This window comes from Mesocricetus auratus, unplaced genomic scaffold, assembly GCF_017639785.1.
Source record: "Mesocricetus auratus isolate SY011 unplaced genomic scaffold, BCM_Maur_2.0 Super-Scaffold_100676, whole genome shotgun sequence".
NCBI lineage: Eukaryota > Metazoa > Chordata > Mammalia > Rodentia > Cricetidae > Mesocricetus > Mesocricetus auratus.
This window is the reverse complement of record NW_024429266.1, coordinates 49313245-49336652: the sequence shown is the minus strand read 5'-3', so window position 1 is coordinate 49336652 and position 23408 is coordinate 49313245. Positions and strand designations below refer to the sequence as shown.

At 34.6% G+C, this 23408-nt stretch overlaps 1 protein-coding gene across 4 annotated transcripts in view; it reads left to right on the top strand.

Moving 5' to 3' along the window:
- Kcnt2 (potassium sodium-activated channel subfamily T member 2) overlaps nucleotides 1-8432 on the top strand; it is a 350682-nt gene extending 342250 nt beyond the window's left edge. For all 4 annotated transcript variants that reach the window (XM_013115909.3, XM_040738287.1, XM_013115911.3 and 1 more), the window contains 2 exons: nucleotides 2290-2374; nucleotides 5714-8432. In XM_013115909.3, coding sequence (XP_012971363.2) covers nucleotides 2290-2374; nucleotides 5714-5825 — 197 coding nt within the window. In that variant the 3' untranslated portion in view covers nucleotides 5826-8432. The remainder of the gene's footprint in view (nucleotides 1-2289; nucleotides 2375-5713) is intronic.
- Nucleotides 8433-23408: the final 14976 nt, after the last annotated feature.

Genomic DNA, 23408 nt, shown 5'->3' with positions numbered 1-23408 from the left:
AAAATAATTGCATCCACTCTAAGAAAAACTCATAATTTTCAGGACAGCTTTGTGATAAAAAAAAATGAGGTCACCACTGTCTCTTGACTTGTATCCAAAAGCAAAAGGACAGCTCTCTGTTAAAGACAGAGTGGGACTGGTTATCTACACTGAGCAAGAGGTGTTCTGGCAAAATGGTCTTCTTTGTATCACAGTTCGAGAATACTGTTGTTTATTTTAGAAACTGAGTTGCTCACATCCAAATGAAATGGAGATTTTTCTAGTATAACTTCTGCCTTTCAGAGTGTTCTGATTTAGGATCCAGAGCGCAACATAATTTGAGTTCCTTCTTTGAAAAGAAGTTGCTATAATTCATACAAAAATAATTTTTTCAGAGAAGAACATATGAATCAAATTTACTTTTCATAGAGATATATGTTCTTGATAAAATCATGTCAGTGTAATGTTATTTATGTTTGATTTATAACTATTTTCAGAATAAATATCATTTGCATAACAAATTTTGATTTCAAACTCCAGCCTATTGATTTAACCACCCATCCTTAGGTATGATTCTCAGACTTAGCAAATAAATACACTGGATTCCCAGCTGCATTTGACTTTCAAATAATTTTTCAGTGTTTCGCATGCAACCTTTAGGCCTTATTTTTGTTAAGCAGTTTGGTTGTTAAATATTAACTGGGGTTTACACATCCTTGGGCATTCTTTGTTTTTTCTGGCAACCCTGACCCTAAAAGGGGAGGATACAGATGTTTTTCTGTATCTCCTCCATCGGTTAGTCACCAAATTTGACTTTATTTGAATATAAATTTAATCAGTTTGGAATTAAAACGTTTTTAATGATAAACTTTTGGTAGACTGTCTTATCTGTAATTTATCTGTCCTGTGAGATACTAACTTTGATTTATAGGCTTTAAAGTAGATTTACATATCAATTGAACAAAAGCAGAATTTATTATGACAATAGAAGGGAATTATTTCTACTGAAATGAATGTAATGAATAAAATTATTTTGTGAGAATAGCATTTCAGTACAGTAAATTGTTTATTAGGTTCAGCTATGTTAACCGAACATGAACTTTAACGAAATATTTAAATATTTGGTAAGGTATAATTAGACTTTTCTTCAAACTTAATAATACAGTATTGCCTTCAACAACTATGCTTATTTACAAGTGCAGTGGCTAAAAGAATACTAATACTTGTGACTGTTTGTTTTGGTTTTAAGTATAATGACAAACTTTATTCTTGAAAAAAAAGGTAGTCATTGAAGTATGTGTTCATGTTACTTTATCTTTGCATCTTATAATACACTTAGAATGTAAAACATCAAGATCTACAAAGTTTTTCACAGTTTTAAAATGATTACTTTAAATGTTGGTTTGTATTTGGTGAGCTTCTTATTGCTATATCTGGTACTTGAAGTTGGCTACTATTAAAGAAATAATAAGTATTATTATAGGGGGTAAAAATTCTAATACAGGTTCAGTTTCAGTGTTTTGTGGTAGCCCCTTGTCTATATCACATCAGAGCAGGTGTGTAGGTAAAAGAGAAACTTACAGAGTACATATAAAGTCAACTTGTGTGGGTCAGTGCATGAAGACTTACTCTTTTAAAATAACTTGATCTTTTAAGAACTAGCACAGGACATAGGCCAGTGCTTTGTGGATATTAACTTCAGTGTCCTCATGGTATCAGTACTTCCCAACATGACTGATAAGAGGAAAAATATTTGTAAGTGTAATCTCCTTAAAATGTATGGCTAAATACTTTTACAAAGGATTCATTGTATTCTTAAAAAAAGAAACAAATTGTGCCATGAAGACATGCATATTAAAGCTGTGTATATTTTAATGTAATTCTCTAGTACCTTCCAAGTATATATGACTAGTTTATTTTTCAGCAGTTTCCTATATAAATGTTTTCTGGGCTGATGATGTTTACTTCTAATTACTTTTTATTATTGTAAAGGGAATATCTCATAATAATTTCATTAATAGAAATACTTTTTAATTGTAATGACTTTTAGGAGAAAATGTAACTATAGCTACATGGAACAGAATTAGGTACTTTATTTTTGTCATCTACTGGAACAAAAAGTAGGTACTGCGTAGATGTTTCAGATAACAGGAATGTGAGGACCAAACTTCCATCCATTAAAAACTGAAACAGAACAAAAAGCAACTACAGCAAGTACTTACTGACAACTCCAGGATTTAAACAAAAGGACAGCGATTTTCTGTGGTTTTGTGTGCATCATAACAGACTTAATATTTATTTATCTTGCAGATGAAATGAATGATCATCAAAGCACCCTGTCCTACATCCTGATTAATCCATCTCCAGACACCAGGCTTGAGCTCAATGATGTTGTGTAAGTTGAGCACACGTAGCAGACTAGGGTTATCTAAATTACACATCTACCTTCTATTTTATTTGCCATTATAGTCCCTGATTTCTTCTTGTGATGAACATGCTTCAGAAAAGCTACTTTGGGCAAGCATATGCATCCCTGTGTTCTCTGTATGGTACTATAAAGTGTATAGTGGTTGAATAGAAGGATCATTAAGTGAGGAAATAGTAGCAAACATTCCATATTCTCTAGGCAGATATGTACTTGCACAATGAGAGATAATATGTATATCAGAGAACAGCTCAAAGAAAAATTGAAGCATCCAACAGTACATAGCTCTAAAGATCTGTAGCTATGTTTGATCTCTCTGATATTATGTATAACAGCCATTCCAAAAGAAGAGAGACAATAATCACTTTTTAAATTTGTATTCATCTAATTATAGAATGCTGTTTGTTTGTTTTCCTATCGGGAATTTGTCTGAGAACTCTTGTTTCAGGTCATTTGTAGACTTTTATTTATTTATTTATTTTTTTTAATTTTTATTTTTATTTTCCAGTTTAAATTTAGATAAGAGACAAGATTGCTTCATAAGTCAGTTCCAGGTCCCTCTCCCTTTCCCTCCCCTCCTCCCGTGCCCTCCTCCCAACCCCCCCCCCGTTATCCCCTCATTCCCCCAGGGAGGGTGAGGCCCTCCATGGGGGTGTCCATAGTCTGTCATTTCATATAGAGCAGGGCCTAGACCCTTCCCCAAGAGTTCAGGGTGAGAGTGAACCTCACATTGTTCTATGGGAGTCCAAAGTCTGTGTGTATACTTGGGATGGCCAGCAGATCAGTACCCATTTGTAGACTTTTAAATGTATTAATAATTTTGAGATTTTGCTGTTGTTAAGTTGGTTGAACTCTCCCTGTATTCTAGATATTATATCACTTATTGAATGAATACTTCAAAAACCATCTCCTAATCTGTAGTTTATACTCTGTTGATCATTCATTGGCTGGCCAAGCTTTTTGCCTTGGCACAATACCATTTGCCAGTTTTTCTTTTTCTTCCTGTGCTTTTTGGATTCTGTTATCATGTAAGAATCAATTTAAATAGTCTGTAAACCTTTATAAGACACATTTAAATAATTTTACTGGGATAAAATAAACATACACTCATACTTTGAAATATAGAAAGTAATGTCTTTAAGTATTTCCCCTGGCTATGAAGAAATTGCCACAAATCAATCTGGGACTATTTCATCCCTCATTAAAGAAGTCCTGCAGCATAGATTGGTTAAGGTCTCCATGTCTGTCATCTATCCATCTACTCTTCCGTACTTACCCAGTAGTGTATAATCTATCTTCACAGACTTTCTTTTACTAGTAAGTTTTCAAGTAAATAGTATCACATAATATTTACTCATTTGTTATTTTATTTCTTCATTGAAAACACATAGAAAAGTATCACTCATGTGTCAGTACCACAGTATATATGTGTATGTTAATGCATACAGTAAACCAGGCATGCTTACAAGGACTTTCCTGCTCTTTGAACACTCTTATTTTTATTAAATTCAAGAAAACACAGCCATGTAAGTGCTATGAAAATAAGGTCCTCACATTGTAGTGACTGTATTTGTGACCTTGAGAGAAGGCTAAGCAGAACACAGGCTATGGCACATTATCGTTTCTATCATGACGTGTAGCAGATCAAAGGAGAACCGAAGGAATGTATTCTGTCAAACTTTGACTTGTAGTGATAATATTGTAGAAAGTGGTGTTTGTCAAAATATAAATGGATTTATGGGTAATGAATTATACTTGTACTTTTTGTATTTTTTTCTAAAATTTCACTTCAAGAAATTCATTCCAAATGAAAGAACAGCATTAATTTGATTCTGAAACAATAAATCACTAGATGAAATGTCGTTAAATGGCTTAATGCGTGCTATTAGTTTTCTTCATTGATCTACAATGCTATTGAAATTTCAAGTAATTAGAAAGCAGTGTGCGTAGATAGTGAAATTCCATTAATGGATCCTAGGATGCTAATTTAAACTTTTATTTGATTGAAGAAACTAGAATGAGGTGCTTCCAGTTATCATTCATCATACTTATTAAGGGCTGTACTACAAGAGTTTTTTTTCCATCCAGGTTTTAAGAAGAAAAGTACATTCATTGTTAGGTACTCATTTTAAAATTAGTTTCCTGATTTTTTTTACTTCCTTCTGAAATTATTATAGTAATATGGAATTCCATTTTCATTTTCACTGCGACATGACTATCCTAGAAAACCATTATTTTATAACCTTCATTATCTCTGTGCTGCCTTTCTTTCTGACTTTACATTCTGCTGCTTCCTAATCTAACTAGCTGTGTTGTCAAACTCATTTATTAAATTATACCAGGAATAGCCCTTCCTCTATGCTTGCCTCTCCCTATTCAAATTACTTTGGCATGGTCATCTTGCTTTTGATTTCTCAAGCGTATTTTTTTTTAAAGATGAAACCCAGATCACTTAATAAAGTATTATATTGCTCTCTTCTGTTTAGGTGCTGTTTAGAATTCCCTTTTCTTCTTTACATCTATTTCATAAGTTATATTATAGTCTTCTACAGAACAACAGTCCTTTATACACACACGCACACACACAGAGAGAGAGAGAGAGAGAGAGAGAGAGAGAGAGAGCGAGGGAGAGAGAGAGAGAGAGAGAGAGAGAGAGAGAGAGAGTCACACACTCACACAAACACATACATGCACACATTTGTGGTATTCTGAACTAGTAGCAATTAATAATGTAATAATGCCACACGTGATTTCATAGCATGAAGGATCTCTCCCTAAGACAAACCCAAATATTAATGGAATATTTGAGATTGTCAAATGAACATTTTTTTATTTCTTTAGGGAGCTTATTAAGAATGATTTGGTAAGAATCACCCGGTGGCTCTTGCATGTAACCCCAGAAGTTGCAAGAAGTGTCAAGAATGTCCCCACAATTTTAAAGGTAGCTGGTCTACATAGAGACTTCCAAGACAGTTAGTACTAGATGAGACCAAAAAACAAGAAACAATAATTAGCAAAGGGCATATAAATTAGCTTTTATATTTCAGTATTATTGTCTTAAATATCAGATGAACAAATTTACAAATAATCCAAATGTTATCTAGGCATAGTATTTTCTGTAACAATTATTAACTATGTAAATTAGATACACTTCTCAAATCACCTACAACAAATTCTTAATTGTATGAATGATAAAAATAAGTGCAAGAGTAATATATATATATATATATATATATAGCAAGTGAACATTTCCAGTTTACCTTGATTGACTAATATAGCTCCTCGCTTTGCTTTGCTTTCCTTTGGTAGATACTTGATCCGACCAGATCCATTGTCCTACCTTCCAAACAGTGAACCCAGTAGGAAGAACAGCATCTGCAATGCCGCTGTTCAAGATTCTCGGGAGGAAACTCAACTCTGATGAAAACAAAATACGAGACTTTATTTTCCCTAAGGGATCTTGCTTGAATTCACTAAAATGTTGTAGATGGTCCTAAAGAACTGACTGGAATGTATTCAATTTCTCACCTTTCTTCTATTTAAAAACCAAATCTCTTGTCTCAGAAATACAGATCATTTTGAAACTTAATGTGGTATTTATTGACATTTCCCTGGTTAGTATTTAAATTTTATCAGTGGAAGATTCTGAATATGAGCATAAAATACAGAAGTTAAAATCTGATATTTAACTGTTTAAGAATAATCAGCACTATATGCATCCTAATTTAAAATATTACTAAGAGTGTATGAAAATAAAGAAATCCACATATAGTCAGTGTATCACTAGGGCACTGAAGTATCTTTTTCTCCTTATAAATATGTCATTATATTATTTAAATTTGCTGTTTCTAAAATTGAGCCCATTAAGAATGTATGCTTATCTCTATCTAGAGATTAACCATTAACTTCTGTGGCTGACTTCTGCCTAGGTAGGAATCATAGTTTAGAGTCATTTAATGTCTGTCTTTCCATATATTATTGTGTTCATTTTAGAATCTGAGATATCCATAGCATGTTTAATTATTCAGAAGAAACTAAAACATAAAGAAGTATTAATTACCTGGGCTTTTTGGTAACTTCATATTTAATGGACATTTTATGCCAAGAAATGTTTACTTAAGAGAAAATATTTTTGTTCTCCTAAAAAATAACTAACATACAGAATACACTACATATCTTTTCAGCTAACATGAATGTGAGAATTGAAAAATTACCTGTATATAACAGATGAGCAGTGATGACTTCCATTACTGTTGGCTTTAGTATTTTCCATTTAGCTATATAACAAATTTCATTAGGAAAACGGATCAAAGTTAAAAGAAGAGTATTTATATATTTTATGAACCACAGGGACACTTTTAAGACCTTTAGCATTCTCCAAATGTCTTTGATATTAAATAGTCACACTTAAAATCTGATTTAATATAAAATAATCAAACATATCTCTACTTTACCAGTGTAAGGAAATGTCATTAACAGATATTTATTGTATTTTAAACTAAATATAACCTTTTCAGAATTTGACATAAATTGAATATAACTAATACCTTTGATTTTATTCCCTACTTTTCTCTTGACAAATACAGCAAAGCATGAGAATGAATACATATACAGTTTGCCAAATCTGTAATAAAGTGTTCCATGAGAGATATGTTGGCATATTTCAAAAATAAAAATTGTAATTTTTAACTATTTATTTTCTTTTTTCTTTTTGGTTTTTCGAGACAGGGTTTCTCTGTATTGTTTTGGAGGCTGTCCTGGAACTCCCTCTGTAGACCTGGCTGGCCTCGAACTCACAGAGATCCTCCTGCCTCTGCCTCCTGAGTGCTGGAATTAAAGGCATGTGCCACCAACGCCCAGCAATTTTTATCTATTTCTTTAGTCATGAACTTGACAATTGCAGCATAAAATAATCCATGTAAGAAATGGAATATTTTTTTCCTTTCTTATCATATTGAAACAGATCATAGAAAAATTTTAAAGATGAAATCTGTCATCCTCCCAATAATTGTACAGAAAAAATAGAGTTGAATCACATCTTCTAGCCATTTTACAATTTGACTAGAGAATATAGAATGTCTTTTTTTTTTACTAGTACTTTATATTACCCATAACTTAGAATAAGAAAAACATAAAGAATTCCCTCAAAATAGGGAGATATTCTCTAGTATTCAGAGAAATTTGGTTAGAGCAAGTTACTTCAAATTGAGAGCATGCCTTAAAAAGTCATGATTGTATGCAAATGTGTGTATATGTTATAAATGTGAAATACATTTGAAAGACCTCACATGATGTTATAATTGAAGGCAGAATTAAATTAATGTATGCAGTTGATAAAACACTGAATATGCTGACTTATTTCACATTTGGATATAAGTAGTCAAGTATGATATTTCTTTAGATTGACATTTTTTTATTCCATTACATTTCTTTTAGGAATAAATGTCAGATTTTAAAAGCCTTCTATTTCCCAATGAGCTTTGAAGTTTAGTATTTTTGCAATATGACAGTTGCTAAGACTAGTATTTTAAGCTAGGATATGATTATATTTCCTATAAAATTAGAAATTTTGTTTCATAAATTCTAAAGTAATTATTTTTGATTATGAGTATTAGTCCTAATTTAATATTTGAAAAAATTAATATTGCTTGCTATAACAATGATAGTTTATAGACTTTCCAGTTACTTAAAGAATAAATGATGCTTATTAAAGTCTTTCAACAAACTGTTGCCTTTTTGAAAAAATTACATGCACATGAAGATAAAACATGAAGTAATTGTCCTCTTAGCCCTTCAGTTGGTTTGGTTTATTGTCTATGTGCCATTTTGCTACCAATTTCTTTGAATTGCTTTAAAAATAGATAATAATAAAATTATTTCTGAAGATGATGAAAATCCCTTGGGTTTTTTTTAATGGCAGAACTTTGTTTTGACCAATTATGTTTGAAACTGTTAAAGTACTTTTGTCATTTTTACATACCAAGCCCCAAATAAATGTGAAAGTAATTCATTGGAATGGAATGAAAAATCTATTGAATTATCTCTTAACACTACAGCCTGTGGATCATTATTGGGCAGGAAAAGAGAAGGGAAAAGATGGGTGGGGAAAGAAAAGAAGTGCACAACGGGAAGAAAAAGATAAAGAGGGACTGGGAAGGAACTAAAACTTATTTGAGTACGAATAAAGAAATATATTTTTAATACATTTTACAAAGCAAAGTGTCAGGTCCTGGTATGCTCATGTATAAAATCCAGAAAAACTACTACCTAAGGGAAAAATTAAACTGGTTTCAAACATTGAGTGGTCTTTTCTGTCAGGCAAACACTAGACATTTTTCATCCTATTTCTGTTGCTATGGTTCCTGGAAGAACCCTGAGGTGTTTTTAATGAGGACACAGACTTAGCCATGGACGTAGAAAGATCAAGCTGAGAACAGAGCCATAAGAGAGGGGGCCTGTGAGTTCTCTGCCATTTCATACTGTCTCCCATACATCCTAACCTAATCATGATGTTGAAAAACTCATGGACAATAGACTGTCCCTGGAAATGCATGTTCTGTCCTAAGGATTAGCTACTGGAGCAGTGTGACATCTGTTTGTCCAGACCACTCTGGAAGCTTTTCCAAGATAGTGTATTGCCATAGCCCTTGTTCAGGCGCTTAAGACAAGGACTACTGTAATGTACTGTGGTTATCACACAGTAACTCAAAGGAGCTCTCAGCATGTAGTATACCTCAGAACAACTTTCCCTAGAACCTTGGAGCAGATTTCTAGTGAATTCACCTAGTACAGCACCATTGTGGTTGGTCTCCTTTGTGAGAGATCCCACAGTGCTTTCTCCAATGCACCTAAGCATCAGTCTGAAGAACTTCTCCCAGATCCCTTTAATTTGACCCTGAAGTAGTGGATATGTTTATATATGACTTCACAGATTTCATGTTCTCTTTGCTAACCAATATAATATTGGTCCTATGTTCTCTTAAGAGTTAAATCTTCACTGCCAGCATTTTTCCTTTGTCCTGTATAGAGATTTCTTGACCATCAGAATGAAAAAAAAAAGCTACTTCTTTAGAAAAAAGGGTAAGAAGCCGGGGGGGGGGGGTGCACGCCTTAAATCCCCACACCTAGGAGGCTGAAGCAACCATCTCTGTGAATTTGAGGCCAGCCGGGTCTATTGAGCAAGTTCCAGGATGGCCTCCAAAGCTACAGAGAAAAAAAAAGGAAAAAAGAAAGAAAAGGAAAGGAAAGGAAAAGGGTTAATGGTGATACTCATATACTGGTTCAAAACTTGAACTCATGGATTTGACAAAAAATAAATAGAAGCAATTATATCAGCATTATCTACTTCATCAGTATCAGCCTGAATACTAACTATAAGGAGGTGGTCGCTCCACCTGAACAGGAAAAACAGTACAACATTCATGGTCAGCCTAGGAAAAATAGTGTTTGCAAATCTAAGAGCAGAATGAGGGAAAGAAAAAGGAGAGTTAATCCACAAATGAAAGACTGAAAGACAAAACTAATGAAATCAGAGCAGATAAAAACTGGCCATGAACATGGAATGGAACAGGGTCACAGTTCTGCTTATAGTTATGTGTGTGCCAAGAAAAGTAACTCGAAGAATCTACCAGAAGGATTTCATAACCAAGATCACCACTTCGGAGACTAGTAATAAATTAGCTAGGAACTGCTTCTTGAAACGCCCTAGTGGAGTCACACACACACACACACACACACACACAACCCAGTTTATCGTTGGAGCCTTGGAATTCACTTGCTTGGCTGTAGCGTTGTGTTTGAAGTTTGGAATTCTTGCTAGGTTCTCTACCACTGTCCTGTGGATGCCTTGAGCTATTAAGTCAGGACAGATTTTCTTCTAACATTGTCAAAATCACAGTAGCAACTTACCAAACAGGACATGGACTAAAGTCATATATTTTACACATATTTTATTTATTTTGTATGTCTTTGTTGTGTTGAAAAGCTGTCATCTGAGACCTGATTTATTTAATTGTATTATTTATTTATTTGTTCCCCTCCTACAGAATTGAAAGTTTCCCTGTGCTTGAATAACTTTACAAACAAAATAGAGTTTGGCTGCTTTTCATGTGCATTTAAAAGCAGTTCCTTAATCTACATATTTATTGGATTTACTTTCCTCATTACTACTATAGTTAAATTTTTATATAAAAGTTACAATAAAGTTATGCGTTTTGAAAATTACTTTGTATATAATTGAGCTAATTTTGTAATGAAAAATAAATCTTAAGTTGAAAAAAGGTTGATAATATTTATATGAAATATTATTGACCTGTTGCTGTCAAGGGGTTCAGTGACAGGTTTCTCTTCTCTGCTAATTAAAGAATTAAAAGTCAATAAAGAGTCTTGGAGAATCTTAACACAGTCATCATCAGATACCTAGAACATCAGGAACCCTATGTGGTTCTTAATCTCATTAACAAAAGAATTTTAAAAACCCACTAACAGAAGCTCAAGGACAACAAGACCCTCAAAGGGAAGCTTGAGGACAATTAATTACAATTCAAACAGAAGCCTTAGGGCCTACAAGCTGTGATCTTACAGATGCATCAAAGGAAGAGAGTGGGGAGTAGAAAACCTAGGCTTTGCTGCTGGAGATGACGTAATGTGAAAGTCAGCTCACAGGGAGCAGGCAGCCACACCTTAGACACAGTGTGCAAAAGCAAAGCCTTAATTCCAGAGTTGAAAAGACACCTAAGCTATGGTCCAGTTCCAGTCCCCCCCCCGCAAAAAAAAATAGTAGAAGAATATATAGACTTATATTCCACTATAATATAGACATTCAAAAGTATTCAAAACTTCAGAAGGATATGAGATCATTAATTGTTTTAGTAAGAAATCTAAAATTACATAAAGTGTAAAAAATGGAAAATAATATGCATTTGACAAAATGCTATGATTTCAAACATTCTTGGGCTGAGCATAGAAGACCTGCTGATAAAGTTTTAATGAATTGACTTTTAAGTTTCTGGCAAGGAACAAGCTGTGAAATGACTGAAACTCAGACTGGAAAACACATTTTTAGGGATAATAAAGTATATGATCTTGTCTTGCTACCACTAACTAATGGGGAGAAGCTCCTTACTTTGAAGTACCCAGTATCTTCCAAGCTGATGTGAACAAATTCATTTGTCTCTTGAGACAAATCAAGATTTATTCTTGCACTAGGCAGCACACTGCAATCTAATTTGCAGTCAGAAGAATAAACAGTCATCTCAGAGTCACTGGTATGAAATAAAAAAATAACTTAATCAGACTGTTTTCTTTTTGATTGTTCAGAATATAACATTTTCAGCACATATTTTGGAAAAAAGCAATTTACCTGTTAAGTTATGCAGTTACCAATATGCTTGTGATATCAGTAGTTGCTAAAACCCCTCAACTTTATATGTTCAATTAAAATGTTAGATAATTAGTATCACATTGTATCTCTATATAGTTTCTATGGCAGTCTATTACTGAAGAAACCTCAATCATTTAATGAAGTAATTTTCTTTAGCTAGAATGTTATTCTGGTAGCAGAGTAGTGGAGACCCACACCTTTACTCCCAGCCCTTGGGAGGCAAAGGCAAGCAGATCTCTGTGTCTGAGATCGGTCTTATTCCTTTGGGAGTTGGGCCTATTCTGTAATTTTTTTCTTAAGTTTCAATAAAATGCCTAGTATATATGTGCTATGGCTATGTTAACTTGTTGTTAACGACCCACAGAAGCAATGGTTTAGTATTTTAAATTAGTATTTGTAAAATTTAAAAAATTCTTAGGCAGCCATTATAAAAAAGATAACAAGAAAATCTGCCCTATCACATAATTTGAGCATCTAGACAATTTTTCAATATTAAACTAGTTATGCTCCTCTGACATCCTTCAAATTCTCTTAACACCTTGTTTGCTTACTTCTTTACATAGGATAACCACCAAAGCAATTACTGAGTCCATATAACCTTGACGCGACTGAGCCAAGTAATTTAACATTTTTTTGCATCATAGACAGAAGGCAATTTTCATCTGAATCTGAAATCAATTATTTCTTTGTAATTCATCCAATACTGTCATAGCATAAACCACAAGACATAGATGATGATCAAGGGTTAGTAATTTGTTTTGTGCATTCCACATTGATGTGGCCTCCAGATGTTCTGTTGTGCATGGATTCACCTGTCATTGGCAGCACCTCAGCCCTCATATCCTGACTAAATGGTGGAAAGGTGACTGTTCAGTAAGCTGAACAGCAACTTCCTGATTTTGTGACTAGGTGAAAATTGTGCTCTCCAGACCAAAAGAACGAAGTTGTGCCTGGCCCAGTTTTGATCAACACTATGCAGAGGAATTACTTCATGTCATAGCCTGCTTTACTGCAGAGTACATGTTGAGTACATTGGAGCTATGATTCACCTCAGATGTCACAACTTTGTGATGAAATTAAAAATAGTTTTTACTATCAAAAGTGAACATACATATATATCATATATTTGGAGATACATGGTTCCTAATTTTATTAGTGTATATTAGTTATACACAATAATAAGATTAAGACATTTTGTTACAAATATATTACAAATATAATATATTTTGAAAGTATTTGTCCCTCCTTTAATTCTCTTTTTTCCTCTCCTCTTCTGGTCCCCTTTTACTTTCATGCCTCCCAACTGCCTTTTTGGTAATCCAATGAGTTTAATCATGATTGCTGATATGAGCACAGATGAGGAAGTATTGTAGCATCATGAATAACTTGCCAGCTCCTCGGTGAGGGATAGAGTCTTTTGATCCCTTTCCTTAAACATGAAGGAATGTTGTTGGTCCCAATCTTGTTCGGGTCTCGTGCCGATAATCAACTGGTTCTTGTTCATGAGTACAATCATGCTGAAGGACAGCTGTCTACAATGTTCCACCCCTTCTTCTGGTTCTGTAATTATTTCTTCCACCTCTTTGGAGATGTTCCCTAAGCCTTTGAAGGATGCATAGACATCCTATTTAAAGTTGATCATTCAACAGTCACTTGTTCTCAGTACTTTGAGCAGTTATGAGTCTCTGCTATGAGTCTTTTCACTGAGAGCAAAATGACACTTATCTGACCAAAGCTCAGAGGAAGGACTCTGCTATGGCTATAAACATAGACATTTAGAAAATAAGCTTTACAGGCACAGCATCACCCTAACTTTTAATATGATGACTGATCTGTTCTATGTGTTCATGGACAAAGAAATAGATGTTACAAAGACCCTTTTCTTTAGTCCAAAAGATGTTTTAGGTTGAAAGTCATTATATTTTTATTCAATTGATTATGCATAAGGATGTTCACCACACTGTTGAAATTGTCATGTCTTCAGGACAATAACATAAAAATATACTTTCATATGAGTTCAGAAAAAGAGAATCAATTCGACTAAGGGAAATGCCTAGGGCCAATCTTTGATCTTCTCATTCATTACTCCTCCAGAGTCTTATGATTTCTGCTCCATCAAATTTGTCCAATCTGAGTTCTCATCCCTGACTTTTCAGACCAGAGCAGTCAAATATTACCCTCAATTTGAGCTACTATACTGCATCTCTCAAAAGCAATCTTCACTTCTTCCTTTTTATTTTTCTATGTTATGGCTAGAAATATCCTTTGAAAAATAAAATGTTTTAAATGAAATAATCTCAAATATCCCCTTATTTAAAATATAGATCAAAGTAATTAGCATGAGTATAAAGCCCTAATTTTTTCTCCATTTTTTATTTATCTTTTTACAAATGTTACTCTCAGTTCCCTCTTCCTCCCCTCCTCCCCCGATCCCCCAATCCTCCAAATCCCCCACCCCACACCATCCCCCCTTCGCTCCCCAGAGAGGTTAAGGGCTTCCATAAGGGATTTTCAGAGTCTTTCATATCATCCCGGGCAGGGCCTAGGTCCTCCCCTATGGGTCCAGGCTGAGAGAGCATCCCTCCATGTGGAATGGGCTTCCAGAGTCTATTTGTATGACAGGAATAAATACTGCTCTACACTTCAAGGTCCCATAGATTTCCAAGGCTAGTTTCTGACATTTTTAATTGATTTAAGAAGACACAGTACACTGTGGATAGCTACATTCCCCTAGGCAGCAGATTCTAAATATTATAAAAGAAGAGAAAGCATGCAATTGAGTAAGCATTTGTTTCTCTCTGCTCTGGACTGTGCATATGATGTGACTGGCTGCTTTGAGCTGTTGCTACTGTGACTTCTTGGCTATAATGTACTGTAATCCGGAATTGTAAGTCAAAGAAGCCTTTTCCGCCTAAATTATTTTTGTTAGGTTATTTTCTCACAGCAACAGAAATGGCATTAGAACAAAGGCTAAGTAAGTTAAAAGACTGAGCCATCAGAGAGTGACTTTAAACTATCTTTGATTAGAATTTCCTCATTTTGACAGCTTAGAAAAAACAAAATGGAGAGTTCTATGTAAAAAGTAGCAGGCATGTAGACAGTACTCTAAAGCTGTATAATCCCATGATTGAAGAAGTTTTAGGAAATGAAATAGGTATTAAAAATTAAAAATGAAATTATGTAATGTAGTCTCCTTCAAATGGAACATGATCTATCTTAGAGAAGAATATTCAATTTCCAACTTTATAGACATATGTGGACTCTTTAATACTACTAAAGCAATGTGTGCAACCAGGATTAAAATCCTGGAATTAAGAATTAGGTTTACATTTATCTCAGTCTCTTGGCTCCTGAGTTAGAAATGATCCATGGAATCTAATCACTGCTGTTCCCTTAATATCTGACATGCTACACTGCACAAATATATCACTTTGAGTTGTTATGTGTAGCTACATAGCTTGATTTTTCTAAAATGATCCAATATTTCTCCTCAGAAAAAGGAAAAAGACAATGATACAAATGGGTACACTAGAACAGTGAACATATGGAACTCTGCCTTGGACAGTAACACCAGTGCAAAGCAGTGTGGGTCACATTCCTGCAGACAGCAGGTTCACCCCTCCTGTGAGGCTAAAGAAAAGCCAAGACAGTAATTAAGGACTGAACCCAGGATACTTCCTAGGGGCGTTTGAATGACAATGACCCCAAAGACTCATGTATTTAAATGCTTGGTCCCCAGCTGGGTGAATGATTTGGAAATGACTAGGAAATGTGGACTTGTTGGGGTAGATGTGTCGGGATTTCAAAAGCCCATGCCAAGTTTAGTATCTTTCTCTCTGCCATCTGCTTGTAGATCACTATTTTTTTTATTTTTTTATTTAAATTAGAAACATGAATGCTTTACATGTCAATCCCCGTTCCCTCTCCCACTCCTCCTCCCTTGTCCCTCCACCAGCTCCCCCAACCCCCTACCCAATCCCCACATCATTCCCCAGGGAGGGTGAGGCCCTCCTTGGGGGGATTTCCAAAGTCTGTCATTTCATTCAGGGCAGGACCTATGTGTCCAGGCTGAGAAAGTATCCCTCTATTTGGAATGGCTCCCAAAGATCATTCATAAACTATGATAAACACTGATCTACTACCCAAGGCCCCAGTGATTTCTGTGGCCTCCTCAGTGAGACTACACTCATGGAGTCTGGATCAGTCCCCTGTTGGCCTCTCAGGCATCAGTCTGGGATTCAAGAGTCCCCCTTATTGGGTCAGCTGTCTTTGTGGGTTTCACTGTCATGGTCGTGACCCCTTTGCTCATCATTCCTCCATCTCTGTCACTAGGTTCCAGTAGTGCAGTTCAGTGTTTAGCTGTGGGTATCTGTCTCTGCTTCCATCAATCACTGGATGAAGGTTCTAGGATGGCATATAAGGTAGTCATCAACCTTACTATCAAGGAGGAGCAATTAATGTAGTCTCTTCACTATTGCTTAGTTTGCCAGTTGGTGTCATCCTTGTAGATCTCTGGAGATCTCACTAGTGTCAGCTCTCTCCTTAAGCCTATAATGACTCAATCTATTATGGTATCTTTCATCCTGCTCTCCTCAATTCTTACCTTGACTCAACCTTCCTGCTCCCCCATACCTTCTTCTCATGTCCTCTTATCCCCCTCTATATATCACTATTTTAGCTCTCATCGCCATGCCTTATTACCTAATGCCATGCTTCTGGCCCCAATCATAGAATAACCCTCTGAAAACGTAAGGAATCCCCCAATTAAATGTGTTCTTTGTAAGTTGCCTGGGTCATGGTATCTCTTTCCAGCAATAGAACAGTAGCTAAAAACACTTCTCTATGCTTCTGCTAAAAAATTCTAATTCAGACATTGTTTGCTGTTTCTGATCTCAGGAACTCTGTAAAAAAAATTTTTTTTATCTTTTCTTTCTTGCCTGCCAAATAATAGACATTAGGAAAACAATTATATTTTTGCTCTAGGGAGTACTTAGTCCTCAAACATAAGGATGTCATCTGGTTTAAATGATTCATTTATTAAGATAATCATAACTGACTTCTAAACACTTACCTGTCCTCCCAGATTCTGATGTTTTATCTCATGATGACCTAACCCTAGTCTATTTGCTTATATTATTTGTGCTAGGCCTTAAACTGTGTCTTCTCTCTTTAGAGACAGAGTTGTGTCAAAATCTATCTTCACATAGTATGGCAAGTTCAACAAATAGATTTGATGTTATCAATGTTGACATTTCTGTCATTTTGGGAAAATAACAGCAACTACAAACCATTTAGCTTTCTTCCTTTTGCTTTCCTTGTCTGGATGGATACATATCAGTCAGCTTATCTTTTGTTGATTAGTTTTTTTTCTTCAGACAAATGCAGATAATTTTATTTGTCAAATGCAGTGCCTTTTAATTTCATTAAGAAAGTTCCCTTTAAAGAAATGGTGATAAATGGTTACAACGTTTCCCATTCATTTTTCCTGTTTTAATTTTTTTGTTTAATTTGTTTATTTTTCTTTAATTACATCTTAGTTTTAATCATTTTCACTGGTGATCAAAACTACATTCCTATGATTTTCTCTGACAATATTTGGCTGGCTTTTTCAAATATGTAATTATTTCCTATTCTCTTTTATTTAAAATATATTCTTTTCTCATACATGATAAATCTTTTATAGCATCTTCTCTCTCTGCTTCTCCTGGCTTCTTCCCATCACCCTTCCCCTCCTGATGCACCCCCTTTCTGTCTCTTATTACTGAAGACTCAGCTTCTAGTATGTAACGAAACATGACAAAATAAAATATAAGATAAAGCAAATCATCATCTCAAAGTTGGATATGGCAACCCAGTAGGAGGAAATGAGTCCCAAGATCAGGCACAAGAATCAGAGACCCACTTGCTCTCATACTCAGAAGTTCCATAAAAATACTAAGCTACCAGCTATAATATATAGGCAGAGGATATGGTGCAGCCTCTTGTAGGCTCTGAGCTTGCTGGTTCAGTCTCTGGGACTTCATATGTGTCTTGCTTAGTTTATTTAGAGGACCTTATTCTCCTGGGGTCATCCAGCCCTTCTGGCTCTTACATTCTTTCCTCCTCCTCTTCCGTGGGTTCTCTGTGCTCTGAGTGGAGTGATTTGACAAAGTCTTCTATTTAGCCTGTTTAGTGGATTGGCCTCTGCATCTGTTCCCATCTGCTGCCAGAGGAAGCTTCTCTAATGAAGACCAAATAAGGCACTGATCAGGATTATTTTTATTTTGGTTGTGAGCCTAGCCTTTAACAGCTGAGCCATCTCTCCAGCCCCTGATCAGGATTATTTTTAAAAGAAAATAGGATACAAATTTCTGTGGGTTGGAAGGAAATGGAACTGAAACAAATTAAAGGAGAGACATTAATACAACAAAATTACACTGCATAAACTCTAAAGAAATTAATTCAAGAACATTAAATAACAATTTTTTTTAACTTTTCTGACTTTCTTAGACTTTCCTCTAGGTCACTATCTTTGTTATTATGTCTCCATTTATATTTGCCACTAAATTGCGACTTATTTATTTTGGTGACTTCTCAGTATCTGCCTACAGAGGACTTCTTTTCTGTGGCCACTTCTGTTTCTCCAGGTCTGGGAATCAGGGGCAGGGATAGGCAATTATTTCGCCATTGAGCTACATCCTTAACCCAAACAACTCACTTTTGAGGATTCATTTGTAACATGAAAAATAAGAGAACCAGAGACAGATATTAGAATTCATGCTTCAAGCTGAAGATGAGAGAAGCAAAGCATCCAAGACACTAGCTCTTACCCTTACCTCAGGCTGAAAGGACATATGCTGTCTTCACAAGTCCTCACCAAGCTTCAGTCTGCTGCCTCTCAGTGTGGCTGGACAATCAGTGCCTTCCTATCTTCAATGTGGCTGGAGCATGAATGTCAATTCTGAGTCCCAGTCCCTGTCTTAAATACCTCTCATGAGTACTGGATTAAATGTGTGATTTCTGTTCCTCTTTTAGATTGATTTCAATCTCATGTAACCCTGGGTGGCCTTGAATTGAGTGAAATTCATCTGCCTTTGTCTCCTGAGTCCTGCTATTAAAAGTTTGTGCCACCACTGCTTTGCTATTTTGATCTCCAGTGGTTTTCGTAAATCAAACAATATATCATCAAATTTATTCTTATTAATTTTAGTCATGTGTGTTTTATGTACATGTGTGGGCATGCAGACACACACTTGCACCTGCCATGTACAAATATGGATATATCCAGAGGCCAAAAGAGGTTATTTAAGAAAATAATGCATAAAACCCAAAACATATTTAAATTAGGTTATCAGTCTTTTTTAGATTTTCCTTTCAGCACTGGGTTAATAGTCAATGGCTCTCTGCATAAATTCCAGTTACTTATAATTATGCTTTTTAAAATCATTAGATTTGAAAGATTATTAATGGTATGTATTATAAAACACTTATTATTTCCCATGTTTCTTAGATTTTTCTTGGTCTTGTGAAGAGTGCATTGGGTCTCCTGTAAATGTGGTTACGGATGACTATGATGCTTGTAACTGAATCCCAGTCACCTTCAGTAGCAACAACTGCTCTAATTCACCTCGCCATCTCTGTAGTGCCCCAATGTCATCTCTAAATGGACAAGAATTTGCGTTTGTTTTGTTTCCTACCATATCTGAATTGTATAGAACTGTTGGTAGTACACCATGGATAACTCGATAAAGGTTTTTTAATAATTCAAGAGAGTGTTATATACTTTGTTTAGAAACTAATATATGTATGGACCTTGTGTATAGTTTAGGGCTCTATTATTAATCCACAATCAATTTTAGAATGACAACATTAATTAAGGCTAAGAAACATAGGAAGTAGAGGGAAGAGAAAATCTATTTACTTTAAAGAAAAATTACTTGTTGAAGAATATCTCACCACTAGTATTACAAAAGTTAGGAAGGAAAGGTATCAAAAACAATGATAAAATATTTCTGAACTACTTATCAGTGGAAACTTCATATAATGAGACAGACATCACTGTAGTTCTGTTCAAAGTGATCCAAGCTAGCCTAGTTCCAGAGTCACATAAGTCCCAAATGAACATACAGGACGCTACATTAATTATGAAGCTGTTGGCTGTGTGCTCTGTTTCTTACTGGCTAGCTCTGACTTAAGTATTTAACCCATAATTGTTAATCTAAGTATTCCTCTTACAGGAGAAAGGGTCTGGACCGCTTACTCCTCTGGAAGCTACATCGTGACTCTCCCTGCCTCTCTTTCCCAGAATCCTTGAACTCCTACTCCCACCTATCTTGCTTCCCTATTGGCCAACAGTGCTTTACTCAATAACCAATAAGAGACAGATTTACAGAATTATATCTCCCATCAACCTTGCCTCTATGTTATCAGTTATTCCTTTAGAATTAATTGGTGTTTCCTTTCATGCTGAGAGAATACACAAATTTGTGGAGACAATATTAAGCCATTCACAATTTTCAATAATAGTGCAATTTTATGTGCACTTTCTCCAAATTCTCATGCATACAGAAGGATTCATAATGAACAACAACAAAAATCTATATTGTAAGGGTGGTAGAAGTTAGAAGAGACCCAACTAAAAATATTTTTCAGAGTACAAGCATCAGCCAACATTGATTCATAACTTGTCTAGGCTTATTTTTATTTTTATCTTCTCATTCTTTTTGCTTTCTACAAAGACTTATAAAAATACATGTCAGAACTTTTAGAACTTAAGGAAATATATTCAACCTATTATAAGAGTTTTATTGTTTCCATGTTTATAAAGTCTAAATTCACAAATTAATATGTGGAGGATTTAAAATAAGAAATCATCTTAGTGGAACAACTACATAAGGAGTGACTTTTGATGATGAGATGGTTTAATAAGTGAGGGCATTTTCAGATAATACTGATAACCTAAGTTTAATACCTGAATCCCACATGGTGGCAGTAGGGAATTCACTCTCAGAAGTTTTCCTAAGAAATACATATGTATGATATGGCATTATAAACACACACACGCACACACACACAGATCAATTAATAAATATAAATAAGAAACACCTTAAATGAGAAGTAAATATCTTTGTCTAGCAATACATGGAATGTTTATAAATTACCACTTCCTTGCAATAAAAACACAATACTCAAAATTTCCTCACAATTTATAGAAAATTTTTATGCATGGTTTTCACATGTTTATATTTTCTTGGTATGAATGTTTATAGGGAAGACAGGTCAAGTATTGGTAAAACAGCTATGAGTTTCCAGTTACTATGTGAATTATGGGTAAAAAAATGATAGAAAAATCACTATTTTTTTATGTTCAGAACTGTTTAAATAGTGATTCTAGTAACCAACTATATCATAGTTTGAACATTTCAGATAGTTAATTCATTTGCCAGAAAAGACCATTTAGGTACACACACACACACATATATACATACACACACACACACACATACACACACACACACACACACACACAGGAGTGTGTAGGCATTCACACAAATTTGTAATATGGTATTGCTATACCTACAGAAACCTTGAAAGGGATCATATATATAAAAGTAACATTGTCTACTTCAATTAATATCTGAGCATATCTTGGAGTTCAGTCTAACTCTGATAATTCCAGTTTATAATGGCAGAAGCCTTTGTTAAATTCTAAACTATATAAATAAACTGGTAATTAATTGGTAGTTACCCAATTAACTCAAGTATCATATCTCTTTCTCTTTTCTCTCTTTCATTTTTACTTTCCTCTGTCCCTCCCTCCCCCCTCCCTTACTTTTACTCTCTCCTAATTGTCCTGACTAACATTGTCACAATGTACCAAATGACAATGATTTAAACTCTAGGGAATTCTGAGTATTATAAATGACTGTCACCCAGAAAGAAACTAAACAGAGAAATAATGGAACAGATGTTATAAATCAAATGTACCTAAAAGATATCTACAGAACATTTCACCCAAACACCAAAGAATATACATTCTTCTCAGCACCCCATAGAACACTCTGAAAAATTGAACACATACTTGACTACAAATCAAGTCTTAACAGATACAAATAAAGTGGGATAACCATGGAATAGATTAATGTTGGAGTTCAACAACAATACAAACCACAGAAAGCATACAAACTCATAGAACCTGAAAAATTCTCAACTGAATTACCACCGAGTCAAGGAAGAAATAAAGAAAGAAGTTAAAGACTTCCTAGAATTTAATGAAAATGAATGTACAGCATAACCAAACTTACGCGAAACTATGAAAACAGTGCTTAGAGGAAAGTTTGTAGCACTAAGTGCTTCATAAAGATATGGAGAAATTGCATACTAATGACTTAACAGCATACCTGAAAGTTCTAGAACAAGCATACCTAACAAGAGTAGATGGCAGGAAATAATCAAACTGAGGACTGAAATCAATAAAACAGAAACAAAGAGAACAGTACAAAGAATCAATGAAACAAATATTTGATTCTTTGAGAAAATCAACAAGATAGACAAACCCCTATCCAAACTAAAAGACAAGCAGAAAAATATGTAAATTTTAAAAATCAGAAATGGAAGAGGGGGATGTAACAACAGATCATGAAGATATCCAATCATTATGTCATACTTCAAAAAGCCTGTACTCAACAAAATTGGAAAATCTAAAAGAAATAGGATAATTTCTTGATAGATACCACATACCAAAGTTAAACCTAGATCAGGCAAACTTTCATATAAGAGATAATACCAGTATTCCTCAAATTATTCTATAAAGAAAAATAGTAACAAGGAAACTGATGAAAATTTGTATAAGGCCACAGTTACCCTGATACCCAAAACACCACAAACACTCAACGAAGAGAATTACAGACCAATTACTCTCATCAGCATTAATGCAAAAATAACCAATAAAATGCTGACAAGCCAAATCTAAAAACACATCAGAAAGATTATCCACCATGATCAAATGGTCTTCATGCCAGAGATGAAGGGATGGCTTAACACATAAAAATTCTGTCAGTGTAATTCACCACAGAAACAAACTGAAAGAAAAAAAATATGATCATCTAGTTAGATGCTAAAAAATTCTTTGACAAAATTTAATACCCTTTCATGACAAAAGTCGTGAAAAAAGGAGGGATTCAAGGAACATATCTAAACATAATAAAAACAACACATACCAAACATATTGCCAACCTCAAATTAAATGGAGAGAAACTCAAAGCAATTTCACTAAAATCAAGAACAAGATAAGGCTGCCCACTTTCTCCATATCTATTCAATATAGCACTCGATGTTCTAGCTAGAGCAATAAGGAGGGAACATAAATTGGAAAAGAAGTCAAAGTATGGCTACTTGCAAATAACACAGTATACAGAATCAACACCAAATCCTCTATTAGGAAATTCCTACAGAGAATAAACACCTTTAGTGAAGTGGCTAGATAATGGATTAACTAAGAAAAAAATCAGAAGTTCTCTTTTATACAAATGATAAAAGGAATGAGGAAGAAATAAATGAAGCATCTCATCACTACAGCCACACACAACATAAAATATCTTGGGGTAACTCTATCCAAGCAAGTGAAAGACCTGTATGACAAAA